Here is a 19373-nt window from a genome sequence, read left to right on the forward strand (position 1 = left end):
ACGAAAAAAACGTGGAGTCAAGACGAGTCCCCCTAAGGATTCATCTTCTGATAATGTCCCAGTGCCAGAGGAAAAATACTGCCAATGTGATCTTTACATGTCAGAAGAACTATCAGTTGAATGTGAAGCTTGCCAATTATTTTGGCACCTGAGACCTGAGTTGTGTTGGTTTATCTGGCCTTAAAAACGAGATGTTACTGAATCTAACAAACTGGAAGTGCCCATACTGTTTTGTGGCGCCTCATACCTCAGCTGACACTAAGGAAAACGGGGCTGTCAGGGCTATTATTAAAGAGGAACTCCAACATTTGACCCCAGCCCTGACTAACTCGATTAAGGAAGCTATTAAAGGAAGCGCAGAGAAAACAGTTGACAAAGCTGTTCGTCTCTATTCTGAGGTAACAGCTCAAACCCAGAAGAAGGTTCTCGATGACATGAGTCGTGAACAAGCTTCTGAAACTGTTATTTCGGAAGTGCAAATGAAGATGCACACTGATACATTTGAGCGAAACAAACGAAAACTCAATCTGTGTGTGCTCAAGGTTCCAGAGAGCAAAAAGACTACCTCTAAGCAACGCCAGGAGGACGACTCCAAGTTCTGCAGGGAGACCCTAAAGATTAAGAAGGACGACATGATAAGTTGCCATCGCTCTGGCAAGCTTGATGCTGACAAGCCAGATCATCGTCGCCCGCTCATCATCCAGACACGAGATGAAGAGTCAGTAAATTTCTACGCTGACCATGGTAAGGGCTGGAAAGAGTCAACTTATTGGATCAACTTGGACCTCTGCAAGGCAGACAGAGATATTCGTTTTTTAGCCAGAAAGGAGAGGAAGAAGAGGCAGGAGGAAGCGAAGAAAAGAGAGACAGAGAAGACGAAGGAGGAAGCAAAGAAAAGAGAGCCAGAGAAGACAGAGGACAAAGCGGAGGCCGCAGTGCCCAGCCGTTAAATATTTTTTATACCAATGCTAACGGCCTATTTAATAAAATTGATGAACTAAAATGTATTTTATCAATGTATAAATCTATTGAGGTAATTTGTGTAACAGAAACTCATTTTAGTAGTGATATATTAGATGCCGAAATTTATATTGAAGGATTTAGTATGTTTAGAAAAGATAGAGATTTTAGAATTGACAATTCCACTGGCAGTATAAGTGGTGGAGGAGGCTCTATAATTTATGTTAAAAACTGTTGTAATGCTTCACTAGTGAACTCTTTTTTAAAGGCACCAGATTCTTTAGCTGTTAATATCAACACATCAGGTGGACTGATTAGTATTTGTTGTATTTACAGATCCACTCCATTGAATTTAGAACAGAATAATGCATTAATATCTTGTATCAAGAGCATCTGTAGTGAAAGGAATGATTTTGAAACACTCCTTTTAGGAGATTTTAATTTACCAAATGTTTTATGGGAAACTGGTAGCATAAATAGTAATATTGCTAGCAAGAACCAGTTTTTAGTTACTCAACAGAAATTCATGGATGTTTTCAATGACAGTGGTTTAACTTGGTATTTCACCAACGAGACAACTAGAAGACGGCTTGTGAAGGATACTCTCCAGGAGAGTCTTCTTGATCAGGTCCTGTATACAAATGATGCTCTTGTCAACGGTTGTAAGATCGTTTCTCCGCTTGGTAAGAGTGATCATGTTGGGATACTTGTCGAACTAGTTGTTTCGCCGGATACTAGCAAATGTTTAAAAGAGAAGATTATCAAACCTATATGGGGTAAGATTTCCTCTGAAGAGTTATTAAATTTTAGTTTGAAAAATATCGACTGGGATTATAGTTCTACCAATGATGTTCAAGATATGTGGGCTGAATTACATGGTAAACTGGAGACTGTTGCTGCAGCTGTTCCGACTGCTTCGGTTTATCTCGACAACAGACCTGTCAAGTTGCCATGGAGTACATCTGCACTTAAACGAATGAGAAAGAATAAAGATAAAGCATGGGCTGAGTTTGATATTAATCCATCTGATGTTAATTTTAGTTATGCAAGTAGCAAACAACATACTTATGAAGTAGCAGAAATTAAAGCTAAAGTTAACTATGAAAAGAAAATTACATCTAATCTAAAGCAGAATTGTAAGTCTTTTTACTCTTATTTACGAAATAAACGTCAAATTAAATCAAGTGTGGTTTCTTTAGATAGAGGAGATGGTACACGCACAGATAGTTCAACTGAGTCAGCTGAGGTACTCGCAAGTGCCTTTAGCTCTGTTTTTGTGCGTGAACCACCTGGCCCTCTCCCTAAAACTGAGAATTTAAGACCTGACAATGAGAGTATTGATGATATTGATGATATGGAAGTCAGCAGTTCTGATATAAAAAAGCAACTTTTAAAGCTTAACATTTTTAAGAGTTCTGGTCCGGATGGTGTTCATCCGAAGTTGTTGAAATCGCTAGCTTATGACAACAATTTTGTTGAAGCATTAACTAAATTATTTCAAAAGTGTTCAGATACAGGATCTTTACCTGCAGTGTGGAAATCTGCATCTGTTGTAGCATTGTTTAAAAAGGGTATTAAATCGGACCCCTTAAATTATAGACCAGTTTCATTAACGTGTATTTTGTGCAAAGTGTATGAAAAGTTGGTGAGAGCACATGTATTGAATTTTCTAGAACATCGAATTTCGAAGCATCAGCATGGATTTGTTAAGGGTAAATCGTGTTTATCTAATCTTTTAGAGACATTTGATGACATTCTTGACATTTTAGATGAAGGTGCCCCGGTTGATCTTCTATACTTTGATTTTAGTAAGGCATTCGACACAGTCCCCCACTTTAGACTTCTGTCTAAATTGGAAGGCTTTGGTGTCAAAGGAAAGGTTTTAGATGTTATTAAAGATTTTCTGACAGACAGGACTATGAGGGTCTCTGTAGAAGGACAATGGTCCGAGGTTAAACATGTTTTATCTGGTGTTCCTCAGGGGTCAGTTCTAGGCCCTCTCCTATTCATTCTGTATATTAATGATTTGCCTGACCTTGTAAAAAATAAGATAAAGTTATTTGCTGATGATCTTAAATTAATTGGTAATGCAGCTAACCACGGTAGTGTTGCTGAAGATATCGAAGAATTAGAAGTTTGGGAAAGTATTTGGCTTTTACAATTTAATCCTGCCAAGTGCAAAGTAGTGCACATTAATTTTAACAACAATCCTAATTTAAATTATAAAGTTAATGGTATAGAACTTGAAGTATCTGCACAGGAAAAAGATTTGGGGGTTATTACCCATAGCTCCCTGCTTTGGAACGAACAGATCAAAGCATGTATCGCTAAGGCAAATCGTATGATTTGTTGGATTGTAAGGAATTTAGTTATTAGAGAAAAGGTTGTTATGATTGCTATATATAAAGCTTTAATAAGACCTCATCTTGAGTATTGTGTCCAATTGTGGAATCCACCTGCGGCTCATGGAAGTTGGGGGACTGTTTTGGAGCTGGAGAGCGTCCAGAGGCGGTTTACCCGTCTGATTGATGAGGTGGGTACTCTTCCTTACAGCCGTAGACTGGAAATCCTCAATTTGACAACGCTGGCAGAGCGGCGAATACGTGGGGACCTTATTGAAGCTTTTAAGGTTATTAATGCTATGACTGATTATGGTTCAGACTTGTTCAGACCAAGCAGATCAGGTCTTAATCTGGTTTCATCCAATAGATGTAGTAAAAGTGTGACAAAGGTCAAGAATATCCAGAAGTCTTTTCTCCCGGAGCGAGTTATTCCATATTGGAACAAACTCCCTCCGGACGTCAAGAACTCTGTGACAGTTTTAGGTTTTAAAATTAAATTAGAAGGATATAAGATAGATATGATTTCTAAAAGTATTACAAATGATTGCTTTTTTTGGAATGTTTCTAATGAAGTTTTAGTAAGAATTGAGGGAGCCAGTTATGTCAGTAATAAAGAGAAACATAACAATTATCTTTGGTTCCATCCTTATGTGGCAAAGAAGCGTTTTATAAATCTTTATTCCACTGGGAAGTTTTTAAAATAGGATAATGTTTTTGATGAAATTGTTTTTAAATATTGTATTTGATAATTAATTAATGTTGGTGGGGAAATATTTATTATATATTTTTTCACACAGTGCGATGATAGTTTGTAGACATGTGTGATGATGTGATGTCATAAATTTTACTTTACTTTACTTTACTAAGGTATGACACCACCCCAGCTACTGATACAGTAGCTCATATGAGACTTGAATAAGGAGTCATACAGTTTATGGTATTCTGTTTCTGGAATAAACTTCATAATACGTTTAATTATAGCTATACTTGTAGTTAGTTTACATTTTATGTTATCTAGTTGGGGTTCCCAGGATAGTTCAGATCATGGTCTATGATTACACCAAGGAATCTCACTTTATCAACTCGTGTAAGCGTGGTGCCTGATAACGTGAGTGAGTTCTCAGAGCCATATTCACGAGCATGTGCACAGGACAAGTACCGGCCAGGTCTGAATAACATGTAGACCGATTTGCTTTGGTTAATGTGCAGCAAGTTAGATTCCATTATATATATAGTCATTTACAGATTCAAGTACTTTATTAGCATTCAAATAGGCTTCTTGTTCAGTTTTTCCAGCAACAAATATGTTTGTGTCATCTGCAAACTGGGCCGTGCCGCACATTGAATAATGCTTATCGCATCGCTTCACAAGATCGTAGCACTATATCTATTTAATAAAGCTGCTAAAATCTACATGCTACTCACTGGAAAAGTTGTGTAGGTTTATATAATTATTAACCTACCAAGACGCACGCCCGCGCCAAGTTGGATTTGGACTCATTGACCATCTTCAGCTTTGAAGCAAATATTAACTGCAGCAGTTAGCAGCAGTGAGCAGCAGTTAGCAGCAGTTTCTTTGCACTTTAGTCTCCCTGTGTCCTTTGATGTAGTGGTGCTTGTTTGGCTAAGCATTCTTCTTCTTTTGAAAGTTTTGAACAAGAAGTCTATGCTTAACTCGATCCTCCAATGAGCGGTCTGGACTAATAATGAAGACTGGACTAAACTTCGCTGATTGTCGCAGCTTTCGAGCTTGACTGATTATTTGATGGGCTGTACTGGAACTGGACAGAGTAACCTTGACTAGCCGAGTAGTCTTCTCCTTTAACTTAACAACTCTACTGAGCTCCATTGCTGGTTTCAGTCCAATCTCCTCAAATATGCCCACATCCAGAAACACGCCATCTTGCCAGGCAGCCTGGGAGGAAATTTTTTTTGGGAGGAAAAACGGGAGAAAAAGAGGAAATTTTTGAGAAGTTACTCCTAAATTTCGAAATATTTTTTTGGAATAAAGACAAATTAATTGAGGAAATTTTTGAAGAAAATGTTTCGATTGTATAAAAATCAAAGAGGAACATCTTGTCAGTTTTGTAAAATATTCTGATTGGAGAATGCAGATTGCTGTTGTGAAGTTACCAAATTTACGTGAGTACTTGATTCTTTTCAATCCCAGTTTATTGCTGTCCTACAAATTTCTTTAATGCCAAATGCCGTCTAAAACACCCTATTTCGCAAAAAATTTCCAGCTTGCTTGCTTCGCTCGCTGCGCAGCTGGATTGGACACGTCGACTCCAGACTCGCTTCGCTCGCCGACAGCCCCCTCCCCAAACTTGCGAGCGAAGCGAGCGGGCCACAGAATTTAGAAAAAAACGCATCTGGGAGGAAATATAAAACTTTCTGGATGTGGGCAAATATGTCTCCGACAGTTCTGTTCAAGTCTTTACTTGACTCTTCAGGTAAACCGAAAATCATGATGTTCTTGCTCCGGTCTTCTGCTTGCACCACAGACTTGACAACTTCCTTCAAACTCTTGGGGGTGACTGAACTTTCAGGTTGACAAAACATGACGTTTTCATGAACTGCATCGCTGTATGATTTAAACTGAGTTTCTACTGTGTCTTTAACGACAGTCTGCACTGCCTGCAACTGTTTCTGCAACTGTTTTTCTTTGCAATCAATTATTGATTCCTGAGCGCTGATAACCAATTTCGGCAGTATCGAGATAGCCCGACCACTGGTCCGCGGACCACTGTCCGCGGACCACTGTCTGCGGACCACTGTCCGCGGACCACTGTCTACCAGATCATATTACTGTATAATAACAGTATCCCCTGAATCAATCGTAATCATTTATTTCATTGAGCAATCAATATTATTCGTAACTAATTATATCCGAGAGACCACATTTGAATCGTAATCAATAGTTTGATCCAGTAATTTACTACGCTACAATTAATTATGCTAGTCGTAACTAATTGCATCCAAGATACCATACATACCATTCATATGATCTGGTAACCAATCAACTATTCACAAACACCTGTTGCTTGATTCAGGGGATACTGTTATTATACAGTAATATGATCTGGTAGACAGTGGTCCGCGGACAGTGGTCCGCAGACAGTGGTCCGCGGACAGTGGTCCGCGGACCAGTGGTCGGGCTATCTCGATACTGCCCCAATTTCTGATTCTCAATCAACTGATTCTTGATTGAGCTTAATCCGTTTTTCATTTTCTTTAAATTGTCATTTTGAAAGAAAACCAAATGAAACGATTCTGACAGAAACGCATCAAACTTTTCTTTATCCTTTAATGACCTTTGAAGCAAAAAATGTTTGCACAGTACAGAAGTCATGTCAGCTGGTGCTTCACAACCGAACTGATTCATAATTTTTGCCATCCAATCCTCAGCTTTAAACATAATACCGTCAATCTCCGTGTCGTCCACAGCTGCCATGATGTTAGGCTAAACTACATGGTGAGAGGCACAAAATCTCGTCGTAAAACAAGGCGAGATAAGAAAGCAGATAAGAGATAAGAGAGCTATTAGTGTATGGCTGAACTGATATTAGTGTAGTGCTGTCAAATCAAAAACACCCATCTCAATCCGATTTGTAAGTTGTGTTATTGTTGTGAATTTGTTTGACATAATACCATTGATTTAGTTACATTCATTGGCCGAGCTTTTTGTTTTTTAGCATTCCTAATCTCGGTTTATTTCATTATTTGAAAATTTTAACAAATTAAAAAATGTTTATAGCTATGATAGCATCAAAATTGTCAAGAACTCTCCTCCGTTGTCACAGCACTGCTGCTGCTGCCATAGCTTACAACAGCAAGAATGTGCCGATTGAGCAAACAAAGGTAAGTAATTTGATTTTGTATTTTCGGGAATTGATGGAACCACCAAAATATGTAAAGACTCACAATCATAGTTAATCAATCGCAAGAACCACACTTTTGCCAACTTGCTCTAAATGTGCAATTAGGTTTCCAAACTGTTTTATCTTAACTCATCAATTCAACCAATTAAGCATAATATGCTTAATATTATGATCATAATATTCAGTACATATTAGACAGGAAGAATGTGATCTTATGAATCTACGTCGAACTGATCAACTCTTGCAGCTGTTCATCAATAATGAGTTTGTGGAGGCAGCAAGTGGAAAAAGGCTAGAAGTTATCAATCCATCTACTGGAGACACTATCTGCGATGTTGCAGAAGCTGACAAAGTTAGTTTACCATCGAATTTTATAAATTCTTAGACACCAAATTCTTCAACTGGCATGATCAAGTAAATTATTAATTTCTTATCTTATATACCCTATCTTAACAACTGTTATCATTAAATTCGTTTTAAAAGTATTATTTGAGACTTAACATAAGTATAGATTGTACAACTTCCTTTAAACTTGTAATAACTTGGTATGAACAGGCTGATGTTGATATTGCCGTGGCAGCTGCCAGGTCAGCTTTTAACTATGGATCTGAATGGAGGACAATGAATGCAAGTAATCGTGGCAGGCTGATGTACAAATGGGCGGATGCTATTGAACGAGATATACATTACATAGCTGTAAGTCATTGGGTTTATCAAAAATAAACAATTCATATTTTATTTAGTTAAGTTCAATTACATAGTTAAATTATTCAAATCTTAAAATACCACACTGTATTTTGGTATTACAGGCTCTAGAAACTCTAGATAACGGCAAACCTTTCGACGATTCACTTCATGTTGACATTCCTCTTGTTATCAACACTCTGAGGTACTATGCTGGATGGGCAGACAAGGTTCACGGGAAGACAATTCCTTCTGGTTAGTTGGTTTGTTAACTGCTTAATAGTATTATTATGATAATGATGTGTGCCTTCCACGTGACTCTTTCAATAGATGTTCTGACTTCAGATCGTTAAAAAAGCAAATGAATTAAATAGAAAAACATTTTTAATGGGCCTAACCTTTTAAGCTTAGGCCCATTACGTACAATTCTGTATTAAGATAACAGCACTTCCGAAATTACTGATAAATGCAGTGGCGTAACGTTGCCTGTTGGCGCCCCCCTGCCGAAAAGGCGCCCCCCTGTTGGCGCCCCCTCCCCTTTTGGTGCCCCTCCCTAAAATTGAACAAATTAGGCGATTTTAGAGGATACGCCGGTAAAATCTCTAAAAAAGTGTGTATCTAGAGTAAAACGCGCATTTTTGCTAGTACTTTAGTTAAGTTTTCGAAATTGTCCCACATTCAAACGAAGATTTGGCGCCCCCCTAAGACGGCGCCCCCCTGCACAGCGGGGTCAGCAGGGCCCTTCATTACGCCACTGGATAAATGTGAGAATAGCCACTTTGATCATTGATCACGTACAGTGTACAATGTTCAATGTACAATGTACAATGTACAATGTACAATGTATAATGTAAAATGTACAATATACATGTACAATGTACAATGTACATGTGCCCATCAATAATGTTCCTATCTAGAAACTACATGCTCTCCAGAGAGACGGGTATTGTACATGCTTAAAAAAATTCAGCAGAAGGAATTGAAATTATTTATTTCAATAGTTAAGTTTTATCCCAAAGTTGACACACTCCAATAACCACCACCACTTCCCCCAGATGGAGGCACCTTTGTGTACACTCGACACGAGCCTGTGGGTGTGGTTGGTGGTATTACCCCCTGGAACTTCCCTCTTGCTATGTTCGCTTGGAAGATAGCTCCTATCCTAGCTTGTGGGAACACGTGTGTTATGAAGGTGGCTGAACAGACCCCGCTCACTGCTCTCTACTGCGCTAAACTTGCTAAAGAGGTAAACGTCGGGGGTCGGACTTGGATATCACCTTTCCTGCTATCATTCACGTCTTTTGTATTTTATCAGACCACCGCACTTTTTAACTTGCATTGTGCAACAACCAAAGTAAAAGAGATTCGCCAGTCACCAGTGTGAAGCGTATTTTAAAGACGGACCATGGTTATTATTTCATTAATTAATTATTTAGTATTAGCAGGTTCAATGTTCATAATGATAATCCAGGTTGGATTTCCCGATGGAGTGATCAACATTTTATCTGGCTACGGGCCAACTGCTGGTGGTGCTATTGCCAGTCACATGGATATCGAAAAGGTCGGCTTCACTGGCTCAACAGAGGTAAGTTTAACACACTCATACTTGAGAGAGAAACGTTTTGTTATAAATGTTTTAATTGTCTTTTATATTAAGGGGTTTATTAGCGTGAATAACGCCAATAATACTTTCATAGATGTATTTAAAGTTTTTATCGGTTTAATACACTTCTATCACAATCAGGTAGGGAAGATAATCCAAATGGAATCTGCAAAGTCCAACCTGAAACGTGTCACCCTAGAACTCGGGGGAAAGTCTCCTAATATTGTCTTTGACGACTGTGATCGTACGTACAGTTTTTATCTATATAATAAACGTGTTTAACTTCAGTTTTAATTTATCCAAACAGCCATAATATGGTTAATGGTTAAAACCGGCTAATAACATGCGGCAGGCTGAAAAATTAGTGAAGATTATGAGAATATTATATAAGTATATAGTTATATAGTGGAGTTTAAAATAATAATTACTTAAAATATTTGTCACATTTCAGTGGATCAAGCAGTTGCAGCTTCACACATGGCTGTGTTCTTTAATGTTGGCCAATGCTGCTGTGCTGGTACACGCCTCTACGTACAAGGTAAGATAGGCCACTTCTTCTTCTTCTTTACGTAAATAAAACATTCAATTAGAAACTTAATATTGATCACTATAACATAATAATGTATAATGTATAATGTATAATGTATAATGTATAATGTCCAGTCCATGTTTAGTGTTCACTGATCTGTTACGTGACAGTTGACACTTTCAACCTCACATTACCAGAGACAATGTATGAGAAGTTTGTTGAAAAGATGGTTGAGAAGGCTCAGAACCGTATCCTGGGAGACCCTTACGATCCCAAAACTAATCACGGTCCTCAGGTATTTCAATAGATTTCAATAGATAAAGTTAGTCCCTGCCTTTGCAGGCAGTTTAGGGAATGAGGTAATTTCTTGCTCCAAGTTAAGGAATTTTGGTACTTGTTTGCCTTATTTCAGAGAGTCTGGGCATATTTGTTATAGACGGAGACAGTATGCATTTTTTGTATAAGAAAGTAGTTGTTGTGGTTACCAGTATCTGCCCACATTGTTGCAAATTGAGTTTCTTCTCAAGTATGTACATTGACACTTGACAGGTTTGGTGTAAGTCTTTACAAAATAAGCTACCAGTTTAGTATTTCAAAGGAGTAAATAATAATACACATAATATAATAATATAATAATATAATACATAATATATATAACGTGGTCCATGGACAAAAATTAGTCAATTAAGATTTGTAATTTTCGTCTTTTAAAATCTTTTACTTAAAACATAAAATAATAATATTTGATATAAATAAATGTATTGGCCTTGTATGTGTGTTATGAAAGTAGAAACCCAACAGTGTCTATTTATTGTTGGCATCAAAGAAGATAGAAACATTTTTGCCATCGTAAATGTAAACACTATTGCGGCTCACAGTGTAGGGCGGATTTTCGTTGTTTTTGTAAATGTGCATCGCTCCCCAGCCCAAGCAATGCACCTCTACTGCACAGTAACCGCCCATGTGACTCTTGAACTGCGTGAACCATTTTACCGGAGCCGCATCGTTGTAGCAGTGCCAGGTGAACTCCTTGTCAGACACATTTAAGATGTAAGCATGGTCTGTTTTCGTGTTGGAAATGAAGGTCCGAGCTTTAACCAACACATCTATGGCTCTCCCAACGTTTTGAATCTGCTCTCCATACGCCTCAACAGTAGTTTTTGCTGCGTTTGCGAATGCCTCCGGATTGTCCAATACTGCTTTCGTTATTACCGCCGCACCAGCCATCTCTAAATTTACTGTCAGATATTATTATGTACATATAATGGAAAGTAACCAATCCTTACCCAAGCTCTGCCTCCTGGGCAAAATGTAAACGCTGGAATATTATTTAATTCAAATCTCACTTATAAAGATGTTGATATGTTAGGCCGGTACAGTGAAATACTTTTATAAGCCTCAGTGCTTATATTTTAGTACAGGGTGGGCCAAAAGTTGGCCTTTATAGCTCAATCACTGATTGCCCGATTGAGGTAATTCTTTTTGGTATGAATTATTTATATTATTACCACTCATTCGAGGAATATGTTAAATCAAAGAATATTCATGTTCATTTTTTTTTCGAATGAAGGTTCATTATCGCATTTATTTTATAGTTCTGATAATCGCTTCGAGTCAAATTTTATTGAATTGTGTTTGGCCATTCGAATTACGTTCGTCACGTTAAACGTATGTAACGTTACTTTTGGCCCACCCTGTATATTTTCACAAAAAACAGGAAATTGCACCAACATTTACAACAAAAATCTTCCTGGTTTTAATAACGTTATAAAAAACTATGAAAATAACAAATTGAACCCTTGAAAAGACTGGTTCGACCCACGTCCCACAAGCTTTGTGAAGACACTCCACAATAACAACAACAATAATATCATCGTTTACAATTAACATGGTATAAGGAGCAAGGAAGTTAGCTATTTTAAATCTCAGTTAAACAATGAGACAACAGCAGGAAGTAATGGCATGAAGTAATGCACCGTGATATTGTGAGTTCTAGTTGCAGTTCTATTATTACTATTTCAAGATACTGTGGGACTGGTTGTTATATCTGATTACGTCACTGATCCAAGTGTAAGCTAACTATTAATTAATATGGCTTGTTCATGTTTATATAGTTATATCGTATTGCTAATTAATTGGTATTTATGCTAATTAATTGGTATTTATGTGTGTTAAGATAAGGTTCTCGTCACGTTGAGTCCTTTCAAAGGAGACAATACTAAACCAATAGCTAAATTAATAGAAAAAATAACTAAATTGACGAAGCATTTTCATTGTTACCTTTTAAAATCTTAAACTTATTTAAATTGTATTATTATATATTTTTTTAAATTATAAAAGTATAAAGCTGTCTATTTGTAGGGATCAAATAAAAGGTAAACATTTTTGCCATCGTAAAAGGAAAACACTTTTGTGGTTCACAGTGTAGGGTGCAGGTGGATTCTCGTTGTCGTTGTAAATGTGCATTGCTTCCCAGCCCAAGGTATACACCTTGCACCTGTACTGCACAGTTACCGCCCATGCACGTCTGGAATTTCGTGCACTATTTTACCGGTTCCACATCATTGTAGCAGTGTCAGGTGAACTCCTTGTTTTTGAGAGTCTGGGCCTAGTTGTTGTCTAAGACAATACATATTGATCTATATAAGGAAGTTACGAATTTTATTGCAATTTGAGTTTATTTTCAGATAGATAATAAGATAATATACTAGAAACCCGCTCATCCAAATGCAGCTATATTCGCGGGAATTTGATATCATTTATATTATAATTTCACTTCATCATCTAGCTCCGTTCTGTAAAAAGTATGAAGTTTTCGGAAGATGACGGTAAAGTTCCAATTGTTCCTTAGTTGATTAGGGCCTGTCATGATATCATGGATCGATTAGGTTCCACCAGGATCTGGTAGTCCTCATAATTCTGCGGCATCTATGTATCGTTATCTTGCACAACTCCGTAAGACCCTTGTGAGTTTGGCATGTGAAAATTTGCAGCCTTCCAGACATTGATTGGGTTAACGAGGTGTCGTATGTCAGCTAGTTGGGCCAAGATTTCAAAATTGATGGGCAGCCGTCACTCACCAAACCATGGTGTGAATGGTAGTGGCTCTCATTAGAGCTGCGAAAATAACACGAGTGCATATGCCTGGGGTTGCGTCCTGACTATGCTGCAGGGAAATCTGTACCGAAAGGACCGTGGCCGCACCGCAAAAGAAAAGGAGATCGGCCCCTCGATCCTAGCTTGCTAGGTTCGCCATTGTTGTGTTGTTGTTGTATGTCACCTCAAGATCGGGTGACAGGGGGCTGACCAGGCCAGAACCCAATTGATTGGGTCTGAGGTCACGTGATTATGAGCCTGAGGTTACGTGACTGTGACGTCACCAGAGCTTGTTCTCCGTTTCCCGCTCATTGGACCAGTAGTTGACCAGTAGTTATAGTAAGGGGAAAAGTGGTCGATTTAAGGGTTCCGTTGGATTTAAATGTTCACAAGGATTTAGCAACGGAATATGGTAGTTAGAACCCCTACGAACATAATTAGACTTGTCACCAATTTTGTATCTCGACAGAAACACCACTTTTTACCACTTTTTACCACCTTTGTACCACCTTTCTAGTTTGCCAAATATCTTTAGTTGTGAACGTCGTAGAAGGCTGGAAATTAACCTAGAATGTTTATCTTATCAAGGAGTAAAACTTTTGTTCAAAAAATTTTTACATCGGACAATCAGCTAATTGGATAATTACTAATTAGTTAATTACCAAAAAAAGTGAAAAATTTTTATTGGCTCAAAATAATTAAAATCGTTTGAAACACGGAGAAATGTAATTTTTAGAAAAACTTCAAAACTTTTTCTCTTACACAAATTTTTTTCGAGACTTGGAAAAATTTCGAAAATTTGAAAAAAAAATTTCCGCCAAAAGTGATCGAATTGCATGAAACGTGGATAAAAATGCTTTGCAGAAAAACTTCGAACCTTTTTAGATTGGGGAATACTAAAATCATCAATATTTGAAGTTGGAGTTCAGTAAATCTCGGCATATTTTAGTAATTAGGAATAGCTTAGCGGAAAGGGCTGAACCTGAAAAACGTTAACCACACAATATTAGAGTTTCATAACTAATTACAATATAGCTTTATCAAATTCCACATAAAGAAACAGCACAAAAGGACCGTTTAAGATCGAACCGATTTTACCTGCTGTATACTATCATTTTATTGATTTCAATGATCAAAAGTCAAAACCTCTCTGTACCGTCAATCTTGCCAATCTATACCAGGTATCTGAATGTACCGGACCTCTTCTTTGCCTCTATAATAATTAGACCCAGTTGTGCAAGAAATGCGATTTCTCACAGGGGCTTCTTTTAACTGTGCACCTTTTGTCACTCCCGCAAGAGGCCCGGTATTATAGGGGGGTATAGGAAGTGTAAATATACCTTCCATCATCCACTGTGGCTTTTTTGTGTTGTGAATGCACATTGCACATGCCGCTTCGTTTGCTATGCAAGATACCTCGAATAACCCGCATATGTCATTGCCAGGGTCGGGATAGAGCTGGAGATAGCATTGAGAGGTTCGGTACATTCAGATACCCGGTATAGATTGGCAAGATTGACGGTACAGAGAAGTTTTGATCATTGAAATCAATAAAATGATAGTATACAGCAGGTAAAATTGGTTCGATCTTAAACGGTCCTTTTGTGCTGTTTCTTTATGTGGAATTTGATAAAGCTGTATTGTAATTAGTTATGAAACTCTAATATTGTGTGGTTAACGTTTTTCAGGTTCAGCCCTTTCCGCTAAGCTATTCCTAATTACTAAAATATGCCGAGATTTACTGAACTCCAACTTCAAATATTGATGATTTTAGTATTCCCCAATCTAAAAAGGTTCGAAGTTTTTCTGCAAAGCATTTTTATCCACGTTTCATGCAATTTTATCACTTTTGGCGGAAATTTTTTTTTCTTCAAATTTTCGAAATTTTTCCAAGTCTCGAAAAAAATTTGTAAGTGAAAAAGTTTTGAAGTTTTTCTAAAAACTACATTTCTCCGTGTTTCAAACGATTTTAATCATTTTGAGCCAATAAAAATTTTTCACTTTTTTTGGTAATTAACTAATTGGTAATTATCCAATTAGCTGATTGTCCGATGTAAAAATTTTTCTTTTAAAAGTTTTACTCCTTGATAAGATAAACATTCTAGGTTAATTTCCAGCCTTCTACGACGTTCACAACTAAAGATATTTGGCAAACCAGAAAGGTGGTACAAAGGTGGTAAAAAGTGGTAAAAAGTGGTGTTTCTGTCGAGATACAAAATTGGTGACAAGTCTAATTATGTTCGTAGGGGTTCTAACTACCATATTCCGTTGCTAAATCCTTGTGAACATGTAAATCCAACGGAATGCCACTTTTCCCCTTACTATTAATGCCTTTTAATCAAAAAACATTTATCACAACCAAAGTTATGAATAGCTATTGCTATTAGCGTGAGTTAGTCACAACTTAGATCAATTATCATAAAGCATGAAAACGCACATCAATAATCTGTGCTTACTCAATCTTTTGATGTTGCTACGACGACGCAGTCAAACTTTGATGAAATAGCACCATTTTTCTATCGTCAATTTTTCCTCTCTTCCGACGTTAATTATATTTAAACTATAGCCTAAATCAAAGTTCTAAAATGACTATAACAACTACATTTCAACTTCATTTGAGAGCTGAAATTGTTCATATCGAAAGGCCAGTTTTTGGTGAATTTTTTGTGTTTTTATGCCGTTGCTGGGTAGATTCCCGTAAAGTTTAATTTAAAGTATATATATGTGCACCAGTCTGTAAACTTTGTTAATACACTCTCCACACTCATCGCAACAAAGTCTCCCCCAAAATATGTACCACAGACCTACTAACACTTCCGATAGGTTTATTGCTGCTTTGTCTAATGCTGGAAGGAAAAACATCCGTATACAACAGCAGTACTTCTACCTTATGAAAAGCAAGCAACAATCAACAATACCAAAAGGTATCTTTGAACAGTGTCAATTTCAGTGTAGTGTCAGAGACCCTGTTTTAGAGAAGTTGACCGCCAGTATGATGATATTCACAGCTAGCAGAATCTTGGATATCTTAATCCTCTACTACCACAACTGGTCAAACAGACTAAGAGAGAACTACTACAAACTGGAAAATGAGTTTAAAACTGCTGTGCCAACAAACCATTTTGAGAGAGGTATGGCTACTGTCCAACACAAGATCCGCCAACAGAAACTGGAATGTGAGAAAACACACGATTCTAAGTTAAATAGAGACAAGGTGAATGGAACAGAGGTATACATCAAAAACAGCTATACTTCATTACCAGAACAACCAGAAGTACCCAGGATATCTCTAACCAAAACGAGAACTCGTAGGCGCAAGGAGAAAAAAGCAAAAGTCACTAAACCTAGAAAAAGGAAATCTGTCCATAAACACAGGAGGGATGGGATAAAATCAAGACCACTTAACAGAAACAATGTCAGCCAAGCTGCATTAGACAAAACTGTCATTAATCTCTCGTCCAAAACAGTTACAAATGCTCATAAGTTTGTCTTCCACCTTGGAGAATCATTTGCAGTTACTCCTTCTAAAACGAACAGAGATAAACTAGTAGAAGATGTAAACTCCTGGGCAAACTCACTTAGAATGAGTTTCGTCCTCAGTAGAGTTGTAATCCCCACCCAAAATGTAGAAGAACATGAGAAAACCCTTGACCAGAAGGTAAAGCAAATGGAGAAAGTTCTAGGAATAAAAACCTCAAAGAAGAAGAATTTCTCTAACAGTGGTAATCATGCATTAGAACTGTTCATCAGCAATGTCAAGAAACAGATATCTAATCACCCTAGAAAACCAAAGCCAGCTCCTAGGAATGTAGACAAGGAGACTACAAAAGCAATCCAAGAGCTCAAAAGCTGGGATGATGCTGTAATTCGATTATTTGATAAAGGGACTGGGTTCTTTGTGTTAGACAAATCAGACTACATCAATAGAGTAGAAGCTGCTCTAAAAGATCAGAGCACTTTCAAACAAGTATCGGATCAACAACAACAGATCCACACAACCATCATCACCATTAAAGAGTGGGTTCTGAAATACTCAGCAGATGCTGACTGCCCTGGCATGACCCCAAACTTTATGGAATGGGTAACACCTAGTGAAGAGGAAAATGAACCTGGAGTAAACTACATGAACCTGAAAGCTCACAAACCAGAGAAAAACTACCCTGGGAGACTTATCAGCACTGGATGTAACTCTTACATCAAGAACCTCTCAATATTCACAGCAGAAGAACTAAAGAAGGTAACCCTGCCCCACTGCCTCATGGATTCTAATGATCTACTTATGAAGATGAAAGAACTCAATGAGTCAGGAAGATTGACTGGGAAGACCATCTACCACGTTACATTTGATATTGTAAACATGTTCCCCAGCATTTCAAAGGAGATTGGACTACCAGCCTGTAGAACCTTACTAGACCAAAGAAGTACTAAACTTTTCTCCACAGACTGCGTTATGGAAGCTTTGGAGATAACCCTGGATAACAACATCACTGTTTTCAATGGCAACATGTATGTACAGACAAGTGGAACTGCGATGGGTCCAAATAATGCTTGCCAGTATGCAGACTCAGCTCTCAGCCCCTTGGACAGTAAGATCGTGGAGAGCCAAGAAATCACAACCCCTGAGTTCTATGGCAGATACCGTGACGACATATACATCACCTGGACTGAGTCACTGGAGAAGCTAGACCAGTTTCTACTTTGGCTCAATCAATACCATCCAAACCTCAAGTTTACAATGTCGACACCTTCTACAGAGGGGACTGAATTTCTAGACCTGTTTATTTACTCGAAAAATTGCAAGCTAGAAACTAGGACGTACTGCAAACCTAGTGATGCCCATAGCTATTTACTCCCACAATCCTGCCACCCTACACACATAGCAGAGAATATTCCATATGGAGTAGCACATCGAGTGTTCAAAAACTGTTCAGAGGAAGAAGAGTATTTGAAATGTAAAATTGAATTTAGTGAATATCTAGAAGATAGGAATTACAATAAAGATCTTATCCATAAATCCTTTGAGAAAGTTGAGTTACTTAAACGGGATGATCTGATTTCAAAAAACCTTACAGTAGTAGTAGTAAACCCGCGATGGGGTGGCATGTGCCTCAATAAAAATATTACAATCATTTATTATTATATCAATGTATTATTAAATATTTCAAAAATATCAATAACGTATGGTTGATCCTTCACACTTGGTAAAATATATAAAAATAAAGTTAATCTACACTAAAGAATAAATAATCTATATTATATAAATCAACAATATTAACTCCCCATCTTCATGTAGTCATTTATCAAAGCGGTAGAAATCCAAGTAATTTTAGTACGCGGTGCGCAAGGAATTTCGCCTAAGTGTGGCAGTGAAAATTGAAAAATAAGTTGCAGAATAAATTGCAGTGACTGACTGTCAAATGCATTATCGCAGTTCATTTATTTGACTGCACAGTGCACTAACGTTTAGGATTCTTACAGCTGTTATATTTTGCTAATATTTTGTTTAAAAGTTGTAAAGGACAAAGCTCTTACAAGCTCTAATAGTAAGAAGAGTGAAAGATGTTTTCCTTTAGTTTGTGATTTTGACCCTAACTTACCTCCAATTGGTAAAATAGTTAACAAGAATAAATTTATCCTTGGCCTAGACCCCCTTTTAAAGTCTGTGATCCAGCCTAGTAAAGTATTTGTTTCATATCGTGGTAATAAAACTATCAAAGAAACTTTAGTTCTGAGTAAACTTTCAGAAGATCGTAAGTATCATGAAGATAGTAATGTTATAGCTTTAAACTCTAACACTGAAACTGTGGCTCTGCCTACTAGTATAGAAGAGGGGGGATGTTATCATTGTAACTCCAGATGTAAAGCCTGTAGAATGTATATTTGTGAATCAAAAACAGCTCAGAGCTACCACTCGGGGTACACTGTTAACATCATTGGACAACTAGACTGCAACACAGTAGGGGTGTGCTATCTAGTAAGGGATAAAGTCTGCAGACGTGCTTCAGTAGGAAGCACAGTTAACAATTTTAAGACCAGATGGCAGAACCACAAATCACATATTAGGAAAGCGGTTAGGAGTTGTGAAATTTCTTGTCATTTTAACGATAACCAGTTCCATAATCTTACCAAAGAGCCCTTAAAAACGTTTGACAATGAGTTATCCGATCAGATAGAGGTTATTATTTTTGAAAAGCTAGATTTTATAAAATGTTTAACCTTAGAAGATAGAAGTAGGGTTGCTAAAGAAAGAGAATCATTTTGGCAAAACCAGCTTATGA

General features: G+C 37.4%; 1 protein-coding gene across 2 annotated transcripts in view; it reads left to right on the top strand.

Annotated features, from left to right (window-relative positions):
- The window catches only part of LOC134811886 (aldehyde dehydrogenase, mitochondrial-like), a 48633-nt gene that overhangs the window by 66 nt on the left and 29194 nt on the right, over positions 1–19373 (top strand). The window contains exons 2-10 of one of the 2 annotated variants that reach the window (XM_063818998.1): positions 7069–7163; positions 7431–7535; positions 7739–7879; positions 7993–8122; positions 8923–9113; positions 9339–9452; positions 9612–9714; positions 9922–10008; positions 10197–10294. In XM_063818998.1, coding sequence (XP_063675068.1) covers positions 7069–7163; positions 7431–7535; positions 7739–7879; positions 7993–8122; positions 8923–9113; positions 9339–9452; positions 9612–9714; positions 9922–10008; positions 10197–10294 — 1064 coding nt within the window. Of the gene's footprint in view, positions 1–7049; positions 7164–7430; positions 7536–7738; positions 7880–7992; positions 8123–8922; positions 9114–9338; positions 9453–9611; positions 9715–9921; positions 10009–10196; positions 10295–19373 lie in introns of those variants that run through there. The other variant, XM_063818997.1, reaches the window with a different exon arrangement.

Source organism: Bolinopsis microptera, chromosome 2, assembly GCF_026151205.1.
Source record: "Bolinopsis microptera isolate Bmic1 chromosome 2, MBARI_Bmic_1.0, whole genome shotgun sequence".
NCBI classification, from domain to species: Eukaryota; Metazoa; Ctenophora; class Tentaculata; order Lobata; family Bolinopsidae; genus Bolinopsis; species Bolinopsis microptera.